The sequence below is a fragment of the Arachis hypogaea genome, chromosome 11 (genome assembly GCF_003086295.3).
Source record: "Arachis hypogaea cultivar Tifrunner chromosome 11, arahy.Tifrunner.gnm2.J5K5, whole genome shotgun sequence".
NCBI classification, from domain to species: domain Eukaryota; kingdom Viridiplantae; phylum Streptophyta; class Magnoliopsida; order Fabales; family Fabaceae; genus Arachis; species Arachis hypogaea.
In genome coordinates, this window is record NC_092046.1 from 75875404 (window position 1) to 75893658 (window position 18255).

At 32.6% G+C, this 18255-nt stretch overlaps 1 protein-coding gene across 3 annotated transcripts; it reads right to left on the minus strand.

Moving 5' to 3' along the window:
- Positions 1-5071: 5071 nt before the first annotated feature.
- On the minus strand, positions 5072-11077 carry LOC112722243 (probable inactive purple acid phosphatase 27). Of its 3 annotated transcripts, none has more exons than XM_025773232.3 (13): positions 10710-11077; positions 10265-10433; positions 9726-9817; positions 9555-9624; positions 9313-9435; positions 9025-9117; positions 8697-8826; positions 8332-8413; positions 8105-8237; positions 7686-7891; positions 7481-7606; positions 6465-6774; positions 5072-5518 (listed from the first exon to the last, which is right to left on the minus strand). In XM_025773232.3, exons 1-13 carry the CDS (start codon positions 10751-10753, stop codon positions 5213-5215), a joined length of 1884 nt encoding a protein of 627 aa, XP_025629017.1. In that variant the 5' UTR covers positions 10754-11077; the 3' UTR covers positions 5072-5212. The 3 variants fall into 3 exon arrangements, with proteins under 3 accessions (XP_025629017.1, XP_025629016.1, XP_025629015.1); XM_025773231.2 differs by having other exon boundaries at positions 10265-10480; positions 10710-10857; XM_025773230.3 differs by lacking the exon at positions 10710-11077 and having other exon boundaries at positions 10265-10586.
- Positions 11078-18255: the final 7178 nt, after the last annotated feature.

The following is an 18255-nucleotide window of genomic DNA, read 5'->3' on the forward strand; positions in this document are numbered from 1 at the left end:
TTCTGAATAAATTGAAGACATGGAAGAGTAAGAGACAAGTAAGGAAAACAAACTAGAATAATGAAGTCTTGGCGGAGGTAATAACTCTTCTCAATATCCCAATCCAAAAAGCAATAAAAACGAAATCCTAAAAACTATCAATGTGTAGAGAGAAAACCTAGAGGAGGAGTAAAATCAGATCTAAAACTAAAATTATGCGGAATGAATGTTGTCTTTTTTTGTCTCTGCATGTTCCCTGGCTCTAATATTCTTTTTTGGGCCGAAAATTGGGTCAAAACAGGGCCCAAAATTACCTCCAACGAATTCTGCAGATTCTGCAGATCGCGCACGTCACGCGATCGCGTCATCCAGGCATTCGCGTCATCCAGCGTTTTGCCTTGCCACGCGTGCGCGTCGTCTACGCCTTCGCGTCACTGGTGTAGTTTCCAATCCGCGCGGTCGCGTGAGCCATGCGCCCGCGTCACTTCTCGCTGGTCATCTCCTTAATTTTTTGTATTCCTTCCATTTTTGCAAGCTTCCTTTCTAATCTCCAAGCCATTCATGCCCTATAAAGCCTGAAACACTTAACACACAGATCACGGCATCGAATGGAATAAAGGAGAATTAAAATACAAAATTAAAAGTTTCTAGGAAGTAAGTTTTCATCCATAAAGCATTTTTAGGAAGGAATTATAAATGCATGCTTATTTAATGAATAAGTGGGTAAAGATTTGATAAAACCACACAATTAAACACAATATAAACCATAAAATAATGGTTTATCAGATACTTGGAACACAAAACACTCAATTTGACTTGTTTGACTAGTCTAATCATTCGATTATTGTTGCTCAATCTATTAATCGTCGTGGGATCGACATTCACTCACTTGAGTTATTACTTGGTACGACTCAGTGCACTTACCAGTAAGTTTGTGGTATTCGAAAATTCGCATCAAGAGCCAACTGGGATTCTTCTTTGGAGGACGCCAACGCAATGAAGAGTGAGCCCCTGACTGTGACGGACGGCGTGGGTGGCTCACTCCTTGCGGCGGTGAGGCTAGGATTTTCGTTTTTGTTTGGGGAGAAGGAAGGAGATAAAAGAAACTAGAGAAGGGACTCTAGGGTTGGGAGGAAAGGCTTATGTGCTTCACACGTGCCCCTGATTGCGACAGACGGCGACGGTGGCTCACTTCTTGTGGCTTGCGGCGGTGAGGCTAGGGTTTCCATTTCTTTGGAGAGGAGGAAGGAGATAGGAGAATTGGAGAAAGTGTTGGTTCTGTTTCACACGTGCTTTCTTTTTATTTTCCTTCAACGCGAAATGGCAGCGTTTCATGAGAATCGATGGGGTCCTAATTCGGTCCGACTAAGCGATTTTTGACCAATTCAGTGGTTTAAATTCGGTTTTTAGATTAGTGGTTTTGCATGACAAACCGAGTTATTTAAGCTGATGGTTTACAGTTGAACCGGCCAGTCTGATTTTAGAACCATAAGTATAATAAGCATTTTATTATTTTGTACAAAATATTATTAGTTTTAATTTATATATTTATTATTATTGGGTATTAAAAATAAAAGATATTTGTATTATTATCATTTTTCTAACCTTCCTCAGCTCCAACTGTGATTAGGCCTAAAAGCTTGCTCACCGCATTGGAAACAAATATAATTTAATCAGTTTTTATCTGATAGTGCTATACATTTGCATAATAATAGGAGAATTAACTTTAACGAGTTAATGATATGGTGTTTGATCACCATAGGAGTATTTTTACACAAAGTTATCAATCAATCTTGTATGGCTTCTTATGAAAATAATATATTCAACATGAATGTTATTTGTTAGGTAAAAGATAATAAATTGACAAAGAAAATTAATTACAATGTGTATATTCATTTTAACAAATATTCTTCTATTCAATATTGTAAAATATGCACTGACTACCCTGAATTAATACAGGTTCAACTTTTATTAGTAGCGGTAGAATGCCTAAATTGAGACTATAGCATTCATCAAACAAACAATGAAACACTCATTCATGCTTTCTCATTTTAAGTATATTTATACATAAAAGAAATTACATATAAAAAAAAAAAAGAAGAGTTGAATTATAATAAGAGTGATAAAAATGATGATTCTTATAATTTTGTTTGGCCATCTATATATAGAAGACCAGAAGAACATGATTATTTAACAAAATTAATTTATATTTTTGCATTCAATTTGAATAAGTAAGAAATTATCTTATTTTAGTTTAGTTCTTAAATATTAGTTAAAAATATCTCAATTGTTTATTTTATTCATAGATTTATTATTCTAATGACTAATAAATTAATCAAATCAATTAATTAATACGCATAATTAGTATAATTAATTTAGTTTAATAAATTAAAAGAAATAAATCTAAAAATACTACAGAACATTAAAAAAGTAAATTGAAAAATACTACTAAAATAAATTGATATAAATTATAATAAATTGTGTGATATATAAATATCTAATCAAATCAATCAATTGATACAATTAATTTATTATAATAAATTGTATTTAATGAGTTAAAAGAAGTAAATTGAGAAACACTCTCCAAACATATGCTACGTCAACTTTATCATTAAGTGCATAAACCGAAATTTTAATAGATATAATAGATAATAGATAATAAATGAGAAACACTCTCCAAATACATGCTATGTCAACTTTATTATTAAGTGCATAAACCGAATTTTTAATAGATATAATAGATAATAGATAATAGATATGTTACCCTTTATTAGATGCCACTGAAACTAATTAATTGGACAATTAGAAATTGATTAAAAATTTTAAAATTCAAAAAAATTATTTTGTCTTTCGAATAAATGGTTGGAGACTGAATTTTTTTTTTCTTATTATTAGTATTAGATCAGTGAATATCTATCTAAGTCCTTGATAATTTTGTTGAAAGACTACGAGACTCCGAATAAAAAAAATACCCATTCCAATATTTAATATTTAACTTCGTGAGACTGTTTAGTCTCCCTATCAATGATCTTTCTTCAGATCATGCTTATGTGACACGTTAAACACTAATATATCCTCAATTTAATTATTATAAGTAAAAACAACTTAAAAATCACTAATATTTTTTAGTTTTATACAGTAAATTTAGCTAATATATTTAAAAAAGACAACAGAAAAATTAAACGGTCCTGACAATTATCCTCTAAAAAATAACAAAACTCCCAACAACAAAAATTTGTTTTAATTGGCTCTTAATGGATAAATTAACAGTTTAACATGTCATGTAAATTTATTTCGTTAATACAAAAAAAAAAAGATTAACAAAAAGACTAATCAATCTCGCTAAAAAAAGATCAAAGACCAAGAAATGTATATTTTTTTTATTTGTTATTTAAGGTAATTATCGACTCGTTTATGAAATTTTTTTCTTAATATTATGATGTTAGAATTGAAATTATTTTGATACTTGTATGACATCTATCTAGTTTGTGAGAAGCTTCGGCAGCCAGTCAGCCATCAAAAAGGAAGAAAAGAAAAATAAATACCACTGATATTAGAATTGAAAGTTGAAGTGTGTAACGCGAACCACTAAGTAATCTACTTGACCACCTAATAGTATGTATATTTGTGGGAGAAGTTGATTCCGTCAAATAGATGAGAACCCAACCACTGTATACATTGAAAGATCAGTTTCAGTTTAGTTTTATCTACCATAAATCTATTATACAGAGATGACCATTTATAGATTGACTGGTCCATAATACCTTTAAAGTTTTCTTTTTGTAGATTCTTTTACTTAATCTCATGTATATCATCAACTTGCTGGTCAAAGGTCCATCTCAATCTCATTCAATATGCCACTTTCTGATTAATATTTCCATCCAACTTGGGCCCTGAGCCAAGAATTTCTTTCACCAATATGTAGCAGTTTTCACACCAGCAAGTAGTGATGGAAACAATCAATAACAATATGGACGTTTTAGTTTAGTTAGCTAATTATAATATCATTATTATTTGCACTCCATAAGATCTCATCATCAAATAAGGGAAATAAGTTTATCAATGAATGTTTTATTGTTATTTTAATTTGTCGTTTATAGGTAGTCAACTGAAAATAAAATTTAAATTGTGGATTCGATTAGTATTTAAACGCCGTGGTTGATTTGATTTTACATGATAACCATTTTCCACAAAAATACAAAAGAAGGTCGTTAAAAGCTTAGAATTGTAGAATTTGTTTGATGAGCATAGTGGAGCCAATATCCGAAAGCAACACAAATTAGAGAGCTTGAAAAGGTCCAGAAATCTTCAATCAAATAAAAATTGGATGTTAATCTTTTTCAAGAAAGTGACAAGGCTTTAAGCCTTAAGGGGTCGTTCGGTTGTTCGGTGTGAGATACTATAACTTATTTTTGGAGTGGTATGTTTGATATACACACAACTATAAAAAAAAAAGATTATTTTAAATTAAAATTGAAGTTAGTGACAGACTATACTCATCTTTAAAAATTATCCTCTTATTAGGTGTGAGTAAGCCTTTGAAATGGTATGAAACTTTGAATAGATTGAGAAGAAAATTTTGGTTTGGTAAAGTTTTTCGAAGAGGTGTTTGTACTTTTTAAAAGCTCAAGCTCCTCATTTTGTGTTTGGTAAATAAAAAGGATCATGTGTTTGTACTTGCAGTTTTTAAAAGATCAGAGTACTTTTGAAAGCACTTAAGGTAGAGCTTTTCAAAAAATTTAAAAGTCTAATAAAAGCAATTGTTGTTGTTTGTGTTTATTGTAAGCTATTTTAATTTGATTTATCAAATATAAATATTACAATTTTAAAAAATCATCTTTTAAAAATTAGCTTTTATAAACTACTTTTAAAAAGTAAAAACTTTACCAAGTTAAGCCTTAGCTACATACAAGACTAACTAGCTTGTGATGCAAGCAATCATAACTAACTAACTAACTAATTGCTATGAATACAATAACTAACTAACCGAAACTTCAACAAACTATATTAGGTGGCACCCGCTACGGGTCAGGATAATATGAAATTCGTTCATTCCCTTACCCAGCTTAAAATGAAGTGAAGAGGATAGACATGGGGTTAATAATTGTGTTCTTTGATTCATAATTGTAGCCTGATTACACTGCATAATTCTTTCAGCCCTTAGTTCTTGCAGTATATAAATATTCAATTCATAAGAACATAGACGTATAGAGTCTATAGAGGCTACACAATTTTAAGTGGCTAAAGTGGTTGGTTCACATCCATCATGTACACATGCCAATACATCTTTGTAATCCCTTGAAATGGTGAAAGAATCATAGACGTTGCCATCACTGCTTTTCTTGTACTCAAATAAGAGAGAAGAATGGTTGAATGCGGTCAACTTGACAAAGCCAAAGTCATAGTCTCTGTAAAGACTCCACTTTGGTGTTACTTGGCTGAAATTCGACAAGTGGCTTCCTGCTCCTCCAACAACAACATGAATTGTTCCGTTTACTGTGCCTGAATACTGTGACCTTTCTTTGTTCACACATTGGTTCTGCATATGTTTTGTTACAAAATTAATGATTATTGATGACGTCCAAGTTTTTAAAATAAAATTCAATATTGCTTACCACGCAAACTCTGGATCTCAGTTTGGGACATCGTATGATAATATAAATTTAATACACAATCATCTAAGTATTTAATTATATTATTTTTTCAGATAACCAAATAAATGTTAAAATCAATTTTCTTTTCAAATAGCATGATAATAAATAATTGAATGTACGTATGTGCAAAATATTTTTATATGATATTGTATTAATATTAAATTTTTGAAGTGATACAACCTCTTTTAAAAAAATGGTTTTATCAGAGCTTAATATAAAAAAAAATGTTAGAGAACTACTAGAATTTATTGTTTTTAGTAATTAGCCAACAATGTTTAAAAGTATAAACTAAAAATATGTTATTAGATGACTATACTAAATGAATTAGACTGTTAGTTAAAAATATTGACAAAAAATAATAAATTTTGCTAAAATTTAAACTTTTCTCATAAAAAAAGATTAAAAAAAAAGTCATGATAAAGTTCCCAAAATTTTAGGGGGAAAAAATTAGTGGGTTTTTTTTTCCTTTTGCTTCATATCACTTTAAAATTATTGGCTTAACTTTATCTCTTTATGAGAAAGATATAAATAAGTCTCTGTTTTTTTTTATACAAAAATAAATAATTTTTTATCAAATTAAAATACAATTAAATTTCTGATTGCTTAAAAGAGTCATCATAACTATATTATTAAACAATATGAGTTTACATTTAGGTGATGAGTCATATACAGATTCAAAAAGGTGCAGAGATATACAAAAAGAGAATAAAAAAGATGCTGAGTCTCTTTTCTTTTTCTTTTTTTTGTACTTACTCTATATCTCTGCATCTTTTCAATTCATCACCTAAATTTAAATAAAACGAGGGCATATTTGGCTATTATTGTGTTTACCTGATAAATGGGGCATGTCCTTTCATAGTTATGGACATGGCCATAAAATGCAATATCCACTTTATATTTCTGCCAAAGTTTCTGCAAACTTTCCCTTCCCATTGGCTCTTCAAATGAACCCTCCAATCCATAATAAAAATCAGACGAATATCCAAGCACTCTATGTGCAGCAAAGATCAACCATGGTTGCTTCTGTCTGTCCACTGTTGCGAGACAATGCTCAATGAATTTGTATTGTTCTGTTCCTTCTCTCCAATCATGTTCAGTGTCCCCTATGCAGAAGCGAAACATGCCATAATCCGTTGAATACCTGTGTATTCAGAATGTTATTTATTATTATATATATTAATTGTATTTAAAAATTATAATATACTATTGCTTTTATTTTCACTGTCATTTTCTGATACGTCTTTGGATCTGTTGATCTGTGTATAAAGTGATAGAATAAGATGAAACAATGAGAGTGCGCGAAAAAACACTCACTATTGCTGTGTATCATTATAAACTAAGTTTTGTACTTTTGTTGAATTAAGCATGTTCGATGATACAAACATTAATGTCATGAATAATTTAAGAGTAATATCTATCATTTTTGAATTTGAACTTAATTCAATTTAACCTCTTCCTGCATTAGATTTGATGCTAATGTGTTAGTTTCTTACAGCTATCTTCAACGTTGAAGTTAAAATTATTTGGAGAACTAAAATAGACTCAAACGGTAAGCCCTTCATGCTTCATTTGGTTCCGTTGGTTTAACCAAGTTGAATTTTGATTGAACTAAATAATAGATACTCTGTGTTCCCTTTTATCTATCACCATCACTTTTTAATATATCTATAGACAAAAATAACAACTTTTTACAATTGACAGCATAAATAGTTATCCAAAAGAATACATGTAATTGCAAGATTGTATCAGATGTTTTAAACAGTGCATCAAAATTAAATTCTATATATATAATAATAAAAGTAAATGATCAGCACTAAGATTTTCATAAAAGATAAAACAGTATTTACCAGAACTTTTCTCTGTTTTCTGCTGGGACATAAAACATGGTCTGAGCCAAGACTCCACATTCACCACCTGAATCTGTAGTATTATAAAAGGATCCCGTGTTGGGCCAATCACGCTCATGATTACCACTGCATCATGATAACACAATTACGAATTCTCAATACAAAAATTGAAAAATCTTGTTCTTATAACATAGGACAAACCTACCTGCCAATCATATATGGCACTTTTGATGCAATTGGTTCCACTTGAGCAGTGAATTGGTCCCATTGTGAGATGTATCCATTTGCATAAGTCATGTCTCCAATGTGGAAAACAATGTCAATGTTTTCTAAATCCTTGATGAGCTGGTCTGTTGTGTTGAGTGAACCAGGTTGATAGTTGTTATACTCGTTTGAACCGTCACGTTCAGCCTGCAAACTTATTGGATCAGAAGTAAATCTTTTTCACCCCTCATCCTCTTGAAAGTTTGTCATTTTAGCCTAACTAAGATTCTAAAGAAAGTTTAGATAAGTTCGGTGTAGGTGTTGATCATTCTATTAAGATCAGAACAAAGATACAAGCCCGACGAGCACTTCCAAATTTTTCGCAACATAAGATAGGATTAAAAAATGGTTTAACATTACCTTGCCCATGTCACCAAATATGATTACACGTTGGAGTGAGTTCTGTCCAGGATAAGGTGATGACTTGAATGAATATTGCTTGCTCCAAATTTCTGAACCATTAGACAAAAGATGCCCCAATCGGTATGTGTACCTGAAGAAAATATATTTGAAAGAAAGAAATTATGAAACAAACTCTGCCAGTTACTCAGTTTGCTATCAACATACATGGATATCAATAACCATACACTTTATTTGGCCACAGTTCTTTAAGAAAACTTGTGTGGATGAACCCGGGATCACGCCAACCTACAGTGCTTGCTGGTGAACCTGCAGAGTGGCAAAGGAAGAACATGGTTTCAAATAATTAGTGATCTTGAATCTTGATGATAGCCAGGATTCAGAAGGTAACAGGGATTATGCATGTGTTTATATCTGATTAAACCTGAAATTGTTAGTTTTCTCACCAATGGCTCAAATGCGAGCCTAATCGAAGTTCTTTCATATTGGCCAAGCAGAAATTTAATTTATGAGTAAGGTTAAATAAAGTTATAATTCAAGAGTATTATTTCTGCAATAGAAAAGTTAATTTAGCCGATTGAATGAAGCATACCACACATGGCGTTGCGACCAAATGTCAATGTTCCAGCAGGAGATTGCATTGGAGTCTTTCCCTTAATACTCCACTCAACAAATGGTGTAGCTTCACTTATGTCATATCCACTTGTCCATGTAACTGTCATCTGCATAAATCACTGTATATTTCATCTTTTCATAGATGTGTGTTCAAAATTTACTAAATTTTATAGATCAAGTGTCTAAGGAGTAGGGTACTGAATTTTATCACGTTGATTCATATAAAGGGTATGTATCACTCGCTATGCTCAACTAAATTGTTATGGCTTGTGATAAATATCTTAAGACATAAGAAATAAACTTACTTCATCCCAAGACTTCCCTTGAGCAATACGCGGATACAGAGGTGCCTTAGGATTCACAAATGATATGAAATTGGAGACTGTAACAAGTTTAGGCTGCAATGATAAATCAATTACAATTAATTAACGGCTAGCAATTTCATAAAATAAAAATCATATACATATTCTGAATCAAGATAATAATGAGCTGTTTTTGTAAACAGCAAATGCTGGATCAAAGTCTCTAAGGTAACACTCAATATTATTAGAAGACAACAAATACAAGAACAGCTGCAATAGTCATGGACATACATTCAATAGTCCGCCAGAAAATAGCGCGAAGGAAAAGTCGGCGCGCTGGTTGATCAATTGGAACTTCAAAGAAGCCTTTCCTGTCTTTGTATACATTGAATTGGAGTAATTCACAAATTTGTACTGGAACAAACATTCAAAAAGATAACATCAGCAGGGTACCACTTTGAAGTAGTTAACCTTAATACAATCTACCAAGAGTACAAGTTAATCATAAAGAGATTAATGAATAACATACTAACCTTTATTGGTGCTGAGCATATGTATGGAGTAACTTCTTTTGGATCATTAACCGGTGGACATGTCGATGAGCTGCAATTAACAAAATACAATAATAATTAAAAAAAAAAAAGAATTATTCAGATACAATACTGAATTTATGTTGAATATGAGGAACAGAGTAAGAACATTACTTGAACTTTGCAGGAGAGAAAACTCCAACCCAATCATCTGCAGATGGGTCAGGGTGATAAACATTCACAGTCACCCATTGGGTATCCTCACCCTGAAATCAAATACGTGAAAAGCACATGAATTGAATGCTGCACACAAGATAAATATGTTTTTGAACATCCGAACTCTTCATAAAAATGTGTCAACACTCATTTTACTAAAATCTTGGTGTGGTCCTCACTTAAACAGCCTAAATCTTACTTTTCATGTTTAAATTAGTTATCAATAAACACTTGCTTTTAGAGGTGCAGTCCAAAATCACAATAGTGTCATCGTGGCGCCCTCTGGAACGGCATTAGAACAGAAATTGCAACAGCATCAGTACCATTAATTTTGGCTCTGGCGGAAATTAAAACTAACCTAACCATCTGCAATTTAAAACGGTTGAGAACAAACCAAGGTAGAGCTAGAACTTGTCTGAATCAAACATGGTCAACTTCTCTGGATAGATATAAAATCAAAATCAGAACAGAAGGAGCAAGTTGATGGTGATATATACCTTAGTGCCAAGAAGAAAAGGGGAGGCTGCAATGGAGGCGTTACTGTGGAGCGAAACAACAGCCTTATGGATTGCAATCTTGGCGAGTGGTTGTTCCCCGAAGCCATGAAAGTGAGCCAAAGCGATGCTCAAGTTGATAAGCAACGAAACAAGAAGAATCATACTGCCTCTAAGGATCAAAACAATAACACCATGACCATCGTATAATACCTCCATCTATATGAATATATTATTGGGTTTTAGTTGCACATGCAATTTTTGTGAAACCAAGGGAGAATCAGATAAGCATAATATGTATATATATATATATACATATATATATATATATATATATATATATATATATATATATATATATATATATATATATATATTATATCAATGTGCAATATATGAAAAAAACTATATTATTGTTGACTTTCTTATGATTTACTAGCGTGCTTACCGTTTCTGTGTTTTGCACTCGACACAAGGATATTCAAACGGCATAGCAGTGGAAACAAGAAAGAGCAAGTGAGAGGGTTTTAATTAATAATAAGACTATGAAAAAATAAGAAAAGGAAGGAGGAAGAAATTTTTATTGTTATGTTGTTGTTGTTAGAGAGAACAATGCTACTTTTTAAATTTTAAAATAAACTAAAACAAATAAGATAATAAATTTTATTTAAAAAAAATAAAATAACAAATAAAAAAAATAAAAATTTAATAATTAATTTATTTTTATTCATAAAAAAAAAATATTCATATATATTGAAGTAACGAGTGGACTTGAAGTAGCAGTAGGGAAGACTCAAAAGATGTATGCAATTTGTTAAATGCATCTTCCACCTACCTACCAAGCCTTCAACTCTCTAGTCCGTTCAAATATTTGAAAATTCATAGTTAATAGATTATAATTATACCTAAGTATTTCACTAGCTTGGCTTTTTGCTTACACAACAATTGAGAAGTTATTAATTATTATTGTTATCATTATTTTCACTTTAGGAAGGAATTAGCCCTCCAATTGTTGCGATTAACAGACTTTATTAATAAAAAATTCTCTTAGAATTCTGATGGTGATTAATGATTATCTTCATGAGAGCGAAGGTTCTTTTTCTCATCACACGCAGCATCTTCTCAACACAAAGTATACAGACTGAGGAATATACTAAGGATATTCTCAATCCAGCGGTGTACTCGAGATCCCTGAATAAACATAAGTTGAATAGTTTGTCTTTTAATATATTCAGTCTTGTATATATTTTACGATTTGCAAATGAAAAAGATTGAACAAAATACAAATTGTGGATTGAATTCTAATGTGTAGGAGCGAAATTTATTCCTCTTATAAATACCACCTTTACGTATTATTAGCACGAATTTCGACCTATAAAAAAGTTTGATCAGAAGTCATGGGAGGTCGAAAGTGTGGCATGGATGGTTTAGCTGTAGAGAAATCCTTCTTCGATTATAGATCAAAAGTCTAATGATGTGAGGGGTCGAGAAAATAGGGTCGAGACTAGAAAAATGCCATGTAATAAATATGGACACGTCAGAACATAAGATTTGAAGGACTAGACAAGATAGAACGTGAAGAATTATCATGAGAATCTTTTAGAGTAAGATAAGATTGTGGTTTGAGAAAAAAAAAAAGAGGAATTAAGTCGTGGTCAAAAATTATTCAAGAACTAGTCCATTCTTGTGATCTATAAATATGAGGAATTCAGAAAAGTTTAGGAGGACTTCAATCAAGAAAATTAGATAATTAGATCATTACGTAAACTTATAAAATTTCTGGTTTTCGTAAAGTAAAGAAAGAACATGGAGTACAAGTGCATGTGAGCGTTAGAAATCAACTTTTAATTTGTTTTCTTTTGTTTATTTGATTCATTTTCATTAATTTCTTTGTATTTTTGTTGTTATTCTGCTTTCATTGAAATTTTTACACTTTTTATTTGTTAAGTTTTTCTTTATTTAAGTAATTTAGTCATTTACTTTATTCATCATAAATCTGTCGCTAGTAATTTTGACATTATTACTAAGTAATTCCTGGTTCGAGCTCACTCTTTTTCAGAGAAGTCGCATCTACTCTCCAATGAGATCTTGATACAAATTCGATTGGACACCCTATCGAATCATACCAAAAATCGAGTGAAACACGTACATCAAAATTTATATTGTCAATAAAAAAATCATAAAAATATATAGAATCATAACCACACAAATAAATAATTAGATTGATTATAAAAATAGAACAAAATTTGCAGAATTTTAAAGTATTAAGAACTACAACGATTCTTCACAAAGGTTTGAAGAATTTAACAACAAATTGAGAATGAAAATAATGAAATAAAGAAAAATAAACGAAGCTTGCAATGAACATAAGTTATGAAACTATAAATGATAAAAAAAACTAAAAATGGAAGGAAAGCTACAGAATTTGACTCGAAACAGAGTTAGAAAATCTGTAGAATGTACGTGTATGTGATTTTGAGGGATTAAATTATGGCAGAAATCACTTCATCCTTATTAATTATAGCTTATACCTTGTAATTTTATGGGATTAAACTCTTTATTGAATATGTCATTTCTTCAATAACCAGAATAAACGATGGTAACACTAGAGAGAACCTACGCTGAATTCATCGTTGGAAAAGGAAACTTCATTTGCTGCATATGGTTATTGAACTGTATCAATTGTAATTCACTTATCTTGGATAATGGGCATTCTGTGAATGTCATTCGTACTATTGTTAGGTACCAGACAAATGACACAGCAAAATATAGAGATGAAAAATTAGAAATTTGTATAAAATATGGAAACAATTGAATAACTTTCTTTGAGAATTACAACTTCTCTCTATCACAAGGAGACTACAAAACACTCTCTCTTGACAAAAGGAGAACACACTTCTCTCTATATATATAGAAGAAAACTACTCAAAGAAATATTATGTTATTCTCTTTGGATGACTTGATTGAAATGAATTAAAGAAAAACTCAATTTATAGGTGAGTCTCTTCAATATGAACCATCCGTCAATTAGAGGTATATAATTCTTCTCTTTTTCAACCACTAAAATTCTAAGGTTATAAACTAAGATTGTTTATTACCTCTCATTTTATTTAGTTATTATTTATTTATATATTTTCTAAAATTAGCTTTACTAATTTTCACAATCTCCCACTTAAAGCTAATTTTGATAAATTTTCAAAATTCATGTTGCTCATGTATTCCATAGGCCATATGAGGATCTACACCATTCAAACTTTTCTGTGTTGATTGGTTTTGTCATGGCATCTGCTAGGTTATCTTTAGTGTGAATCTTCTGCATATCAACACTTCCTTCTTCTACTACTTTCCGAACAAAGTGATATTGTACTCCAATGTGTTTTGTTCTTGAATGAAAGGCAGGATTCCTTGCAATGTGTAAGGCACTCTGACTATCACAATACACAGAAATCTTTTGTTGTTTGTGCCCGAGTTCTTCTATCAACCTTTGGATCCAAATAGCTTCCTTGCATGCTTGTGTAGCTGCCATATATTCAGCTTCTGTAGTAGATAAAGCTACAACAGTCTGTAATTTAGATAGCCAGCTCACAGCTCCTCCTGCAAGTGTAAACACATAGCCTGTAGTAGATTTTCATTTATCAAGATCACCTGCAAAGTCTGAGTCGACATATCCATTGACAATGAATTCTGATCCTCCAAAACATAATGCAACATTTGAGGTTCCTTTGATGTATCTCAAGATCCTCTTAACAACATTCCAATGCTCTTTACCCGGATCTGCCATAAATCGACTTACCACTGCAACTGCTTGAGCAATATCTGGCCTTGTACAGATCATGGCATACATAAGGCTTCCCACCGCTGATGCATACGGTACTCGAGACATTTCCATCCTCTCTGCTTCACTACTAGGGCACATACTTGAGGATAATTTGAAATTCATAGGAAGTGGGGTTGAAATTGGCTTACATTCTTGCATATTGAAGCGTTGCAAGATTTTCTTCAAATAATTCTTTTGCGATAGCCAAATCTTCCTATCTTTTTTGTCTTGGTGAATTTGCATCCCTAAAATCTTGTTTGCTGGTCCCAAGTCTTTCATATCAAACTCCCTAGCCAACTGTGCCTTCAATTCTTGGATTTGATCTTTGTTGGGACCTACCACCAACATGTCATCCACATACAACAGTAGAATGATGAAATCATTATCACCAGACCTCTTGTAATAAGTACAATGATCTGAACTAAGTCTATTGTATCCAAGGCTAATAATGAAAGAATCAAATCTCTCGTACCAACACCTTGGCGCCTGCTTTAGACCGTACAGAGATTTAGTTAACCTGCAAACCAAGTTTTCTTTTCCTTGTTCTTCAAAACCTTCTGGTTGGAGCATATATATCTCTTCTTCAAGTTCTCCATGAAGAAAAGCAGTCTTTACATCTAATTGCTCTAGATGTAAATCAAATGCAGCACACATAGCCAAAACTACTCTAATAGTAGTTAGTCTCACCACCGGAGAAAATATTTCATTGAAGTCAATACCTTCTTTCTGAGCATATCCCTTGACAACCAATCTTGCACGATATCGTTCCACCTGATCATTACTATCTCGTTTGATCTTGTAAACCCATTTGTTACCAATGGCTTTCCGACCTGCTGGAAGTTCAACAAGTTTCCAGGTATGGTTCCTATGTAATGCCTCAATTTCTTCTTGCATTGCTGTCATCCACATAGAAGCGTCTGGATTGCGCATAGCCTCCATAAAAGTTGTTGGCTCTCCATCTTCTGTCAAAAGACAATATGCATCATGGTTTGTCAAAACATAATTTGAGTGCCATGATGGTGTTCTTCTTTGTCGAGTGGATCGACGAACTTCTATGTCATTAGCCTCTGCTTCTTGTTCTTCGTGCTGTGGTTCTGCTTCAGAAAGATCACCTTCTCTGCATTTTTCATCTATTTGAACAGTGGTTATCTCTTTAATAGTGCTGTCATTTTCTTGTTCTTTTTGCAATTCATCTTCTGCAAATATCACATCTCTACTGACAACTACCTTGCGAGCAGTGGGATCCCACAGGCGATACCCCTTAACACCATCTGCATAACCCAAGAATATACATTTTCTAGACTTTGGGTCTAGCTTTGTTCTTTCTTGGGAATTGTACATCACGTACACAGGACAACCAAATATATGTAAAGAAGAATAATTAGGTGGCTTACCTTGCCACATCTCCATTGGTGTCTTTAACCCAATTGCAGTTGATGGTGACCGATTTATCACATAACAGGCGGTTTTAACAGCTTCTGCCCAAAAAGACTTGGCTAAACCTGCAGTTTGCAACATAGCTCGTGCTCTTTCTAGGAGAGTCCTATTCATTCGCTCTGCTACACCATTTTGCTGAGGCGTATATGCAACTGTGAATTGTCGTTGAATACCTGCTTGCTTGCAAAATGTTAGAAAATCACCATCAACATATTCTCCTCCATTATCTGTCCTTAAACACTTGATCTTCTTTCCAGATTCAAGTTCTAACTTTGCTTTGAACTCTTTGAACATCGCAAACACGTCTGACTTTTTCTTGATCGAGTACACCCATAGCCTCCTAGAGTAATCATCAATAAATGATACAAGATATTTTGCTCCTCCTAGGGACATCTCCGGTGATTCCCACACATCAGAATGAATCAACTCCAATATGTGCTTGCTCCGAGCAGTTGATCTACCAAACGTCAATCTATGTTGTTTGCTTGTAACGCTGTGCTTAGAAAATGGTAAGTTTACCGATTTGAGCCCGGGAATGAGATTACGTTCTACAAGAATCTTCAAGCCTCGTTCTGACATGTGGCCTAGTTTGCAATGCCATATCATCGTCATTTCTTCTTGGCTTGTTGAAGCAACTGATGCCTCTGCCTCTTGCAAAGTATCTCCCATAAGCATGTATAGATTTGCTGCAATCTTTTCTGCTTTTATTACCACAAGAGCTCCTTTAACAACTTTTAAGATCCCACCTTCAATATGGGTCTTACAACCAAGTTCATCCAATTGCCCAATCGACAACAAATTCTTCTTCAAGCCTTTCACGTGTCTTACCCCTTGAAGTGAACGAATAGAACCATCAAACATTTTTATTTTGACAGTACCCATTTCAACAATTTCTAAGGCATGATCGTTTCCCATAAACACAGATCCTTCCAAGACAGGTTCATATGTACAAAACCAATCACAATGAGGAGTCATGTGCCATGTTGCTCCTGAATCAACAATCCAAACATCAGTGAGCTGTTTACTGCCTTTAGAACCAATTGTTGCTTCGCCATACAGGATTTCTCCATCATCAGAGGTACTTGCAACACATCCTTGAGAACTTGATCCTTCTGGAACCTTCTCTATACTCTTCTTATTCCAACAATCTTTTTTGAAGTTCCATTTCTTACCACAATTGTAGCATTTGACCTGCTTCTTACTTTGTGACTTTGGTCTACTTTGACTCCCACTGAAACCACGCTCCATTGATCTCCCTCTTGTCATCAACAAAGCCTCTGCTTGTTTTGAGCTTTCTAATCTATCTTCCTTATTCTTGCGCCTAGATTCTTCTTCAAGAACCGCAGCAGCCATGTCATCAAAAGAAAGATAATCAGTCAAAACATTATTAGTTAAGTTAATGATAAGCTGATCATATGAATCTGGTAGACTTTGAAGTAAGAGCTCTGCACGTTCGTTTTCCGCTATGGTATATTCCAATGATGAGAGTTGGGAAAATAGCGTATTTAGATTGTTGATGTGATCTGTTGCCGATGTGGATTCACTCATTCGAAGAGTATAGAGTCTTCTCTTCAAGAATATCTTATTGTGAAGTGACTTGACTTCATATAATTTGGTGAGAGCATCCCAAATTTCCTTTGCTGTCTTTTTCTCTGCTACACTTGATAAAACTGAATCAGCTAGTGCCAAGTGTAAGTTTGCAACAGCATTGTTATCCATCTCCTTCCATTTTTCATCTGTAATTCCAGTGGGTCTACCTTCAATTGCTGTCACGCAATTTTCTTTTCTCATAATGGCTTTTATCTTCAATTTCCATATGAAAAAATTACTCCCACTGAATTTCGGAATTTCATACTTTACTGCCATTTTTTTTAGACGGTAACTCGCAGCGGAAAAAAAATATATTAATCAGCAACCTTTGGCTCTGATACCACTGTTAGGTACCAGACAAATGACACAGCAAAATATAGAGATGAAAAATTATAAATTTGTATAAAATATGGAAACAATTGAATAACTTTCTTTGAGAATTACAACTTCTCTCTATCACAAGGAGACTACAAAACACTCTCTCTTGACAAAAGGAGAACACACTTCTCTCTATATATATAGAAGAAAACTACTCAAAGAAATATTATGTTATTCTCTTTGGATGACTTGATTGAAATGAATTAAAGAAAAACTCAATTTATAGGTGAGTCTCTTCAATATGAACCATCCGTCAATTAGAGGTATATAATTCTTCTCTTTTTCAACCACTAAAATTCTAAGGTTATAAACTAAGATTGTTTATTACCTCTCATTTTATTTAGTTATTATTTATTTATATATTTTCTAAAATTAGCTTTACTAATTTTCACAACTATTATCAATGTTGGAAGCGCACATCAAAGCTTCTCTAGAACTAGAAACTTAGTTCCAGTTTAGTTACATTAAGTCGGAATAGATTAAGTCGGAATAGACAGATGGTTAAGACTTAGGACCATGTCTACGACTCAAGGTGCTGGTATCTTGTATGGTACTTTTTTTAATTTGAAGGATGTTGTTGATTGCACATGTTATAAAACAGTCAAACACATTAAGTAATACCTAATGTAATTTATTATGTACTACTTTGGTACTCCGATATATATATATATATATATATATATATATATATATATATATATATATATATATATATATATATATATATATATATATATATATATATATATGTATATGTATGTATACTTGTAAA

Bases quoted from the DNA above. Each gene is read 5' to 3' on its own strand.
- LOC112722243 (XM_025773231.2), bottom strand. From the start codon at position 10,480: ATGGAGGTATTATACGATGGTCATGGTGTTATTGTTTTGATCCTTAGA. The intron at 7,892-8,104 runs GTAATGTTAAAC...ATAAGTTTGCAG, and splicing joins TATTTGGTGACATGGGCAAG to GCTGAACGTGACGGTTCAAA. The intron at 5,519-6,464 runs GTAAACACAATA...AAACATATGCAG, and splicing joins GGACATGCCCCATTTATCAG to AACCAATGTGTGAACAAAGA.